Raw genomic sequence first — 2,818 nt, forward strand, 5'->3', positions numbered from 1 at the left:
CAACACAGCCTCGGAAAGTTGTTTCTCGGACATCTGAAGCCGGGCGTGGTCGCCTGCCACTTGGTAGCCAAGCGAGCGAGCTGGCGGTGCGCTCGCTCCTGGCAAAGCGCGGGCCAAAGGGCACCGGGTGTCCACACCTGCTGGACTCGCACCTCCACAGGCAAGCGCCTCTGCAGAGGCTGTCGCTGGGCTCAGAGCTGTGCCCCAGGAAGTTGACTGTTCTGCACTCCGAATGTATCCCAAACCTGTTCTTTTCCGGAGCATCCCTGGTACAACTGTAGTTCCAGCTGCGGATCCGATCTGGCTGCGTTCTCCCAGGCCACCTTGTCGCCCCCTCGCGGAGTGCCGCGTTCCTCAAGCTTGCAGAACGCCCACAGCAGGTCACGAGTGGCAGAAGGCGTGGTGGCTGCGGTGGTGGAGTGAGACAGTTGCCAACAGCTGGCGCAGCTACCGCGCTGCGCACAGGGACCAGCGAGTACGCAGCCCAGGTACTGCCCCTTGCCAGTGACTTCTCTGCAGCGGGTTATAAAAGCCTCGGGCACAGCCTGCCAAGGTTCTGATAACTCCGGAGCACAGCAGGATCCAAGCCAAGACCCGCTACGAAGCTGCAGGCGGCGGCAGAGGCTTCAGCAAAGCTAGACAACGGGAACTCTCCAGCTGGACACGAGGCCCCAGAATCGTGCCATAGAATCAGAACTTTTGCAGGTAGCCCTGCTACTGGCTCTTTCCTCCTGAAGCCTTCACACAGCCCCAGCTTTGCGTTTCCCGTGGCAAGCAGGGGGGTAGGAGTTGCTGCAGCAGCAGGTGCAGAGGCGCGGTTCTCTTGCCTTTTAGAACTGTGCAGAGTGAAACTGCTTTCCACCTTTCAGTTTAACGCAAAAGAGAGCCTGTCCCTGAAGCCTGAACTCAAATGCTTCCTGGAGCTTAGAAGTGAAGGAACTTGGAGCCACCAGGGTCAGGCAGACCACGCAACAAGAAGCGTTACTTCTCTGAGCCAGTCTCCTGCTTGCAAGGACTGAGTTCTGCCCAGGAAATTTCCTACCTCCTGGGTGGCAGGACCATAAGTCTCTGGCGTCTGCTGCAAAAGAGTGTGTCCTTGGGCCGGGGCTTTGCTGCCTATCCCTGAGATGGATAACGTTCTTTCTGTGGACACAGACCTCTTCCCCAACATCTCTACCAACACCTCGGAGTCCAACCAGTTCGTGCAGCCTGCCTGGCAAATTGTCCTCTGGGCAGCAGCCTACACGGTCATCGTGGTGACCTCTGTGGTGGGCAACGTGGTGGTGATGTGGATCATCTTGGCCCACAAGAGAATGAGAACCGTGACCAATTATTTCCTGGTGAACTTGGCCTTCGCCGAGGCCTCCATGGCAGCGTTCAATACCGTGGTGAACTTCACCTACGCGGTCCACAACGAGTGGTACTATGGCCTGTTCTACTGCAAGTTCCACAACTTCTTCCCCATTGCTGCTGTCTTCGCCAGTATCTACTCCATGACGGCTGTGGCCTTCGACAGGTGAGTCTGTAAGAACGAGAAAGTTCACTGGGATGTTGCAATGGAGGTCAGAGACTGGAACATCTGTGGCCTGAGAACAAGATTGACTGCCCACGCACTCCGGCTTTGACCAGCTGCGGGTCCTTGAGTCTCTAGTGGACCTTTCTCTTCACGTTTTCCATCCATCACCAGTTTCTCTTCCTTCCACTACATCTATTTTCTTCACTTAACTTTCCTTTCTGCATTCATTCACTAATCTCCCAGGCTCTTTAACTCCTGTTTCATGCTTCCTGGGACATTCCTTTTCTCCATTCGCCTTAAAGCCTGGAAGGGGTAATGTCCAGGGCTTGCCCAAAGAGCTAGCCCCTGCCTGGGGCTTTAGGACTTCCTCCAGATCTGTTATTCTGTTTTGTACTCTCTTAATGTTTTGATTTAAGTGTACCTCAGCAAACTCTTTTTTTCTGAAGATTCAGGAATTTTCCATTTCCGTTTCAACCCTCCAATATTCTTTGAGAGTGAACTATGATGAAGCACTCTAGGTTCTGATTTAATGTCCTTTGACCTTCCAGGAGCACTGCCCACCCCCATCCCTATTATAGAGAACTAAGCTAGTCTCCAGGAACCCTGTCTCTTGAGGAGGGGGTATCTAAATTTCTCTGACTAGAAAGGTCAGTGTTGTAGCCTGTGTGTATCCATAGAGAACTATGCTTGGCAGAAGCAATCGAGAGCTCCTGGTATTTCTGAAGCTGACTGAACATGCAAAGGTGGCTTGTTTTTCTAACACTGAGGTTGGTGTTCTGGAATGAATAGCTCTTCAAGTGTCATGGGTGGGGGAACAAATGACTAAAGCACAGATTTATTGATATTGACTTTCCCTGCATGTCCCAGGTCTTCAATGCCTAGCTTATATAGTCAGGAGTACCAGTGTTTCCTAGGATGTGGAGAGGCGTTTAAAACAACTGCCACTGGGACGGGAGAATGGATTGTTTTGATGTCTTTTTTGAGATAAATGAATGTGTGAAGCCCAAAGAAAGTAGTAAGAGAAAACTTCAAGGAAAAAGAAAATCCCAAATTAATACCCACTTTTGCATAAAGGTTGTATATAGCTTTTATTTCAGCGTCTGTGGTCAGTGAACATTTTTAAAAACCAAGAAAATCTCCATTTCCATCCTTTGCAGTGGTGTGCAAGTGTTACTAGTGAGTTTCATCCACTCATATGTGCTTGATATGTCATGCAGAATAAATTGTATTAATCAATTTATATTTTAAATGCAGTGTTCAAACCAGTTATTCAAAGTGATAGTGAAATAAATTATCTTGAAA

At 50.2% G+C, this 2,818-nt stretch overlaps 1 protein-coding gene across 1 annotated transcript in view; it reads left to right on the plus strand.

Annotated features, from left to right (window-relative positions):
- Positions 1-211: 211 nt before the first annotated feature.
- The window catches only part of Tacr1 (tachykinin receptor 1), a 175,987-nt gene continuing 173,380 nt past the window's right edge, over positions 212-2,818 (plus strand). Inside the window, exon 1 of the mRNA XM_008841586.2 lies at positions 212-1,516. Coding sequence (XP_008839808.1) covers positions 1,128-1,516 — 389 coding nt within the window. The 5' untranslated portion in view covers positions 212-1,127. The remainder of the gene's footprint in view (positions 1,517-2,818) is intronic.

The sequence above is a fragment of the Nannospalax galili genome, unplaced genomic scaffold, assembly GCF_000622305.1.
Source record: "Nannospalax galili isolate Female #2095 unplaced genomic scaffold, S.galili_v1.0 scaffold61, whole genome shotgun sequence".
Classification (NCBI taxonomy): Eukaryota; Metazoa; Chordata; class Mammalia; order Rodentia; family Spalacidae; genus Nannospalax; species Nannospalax galili.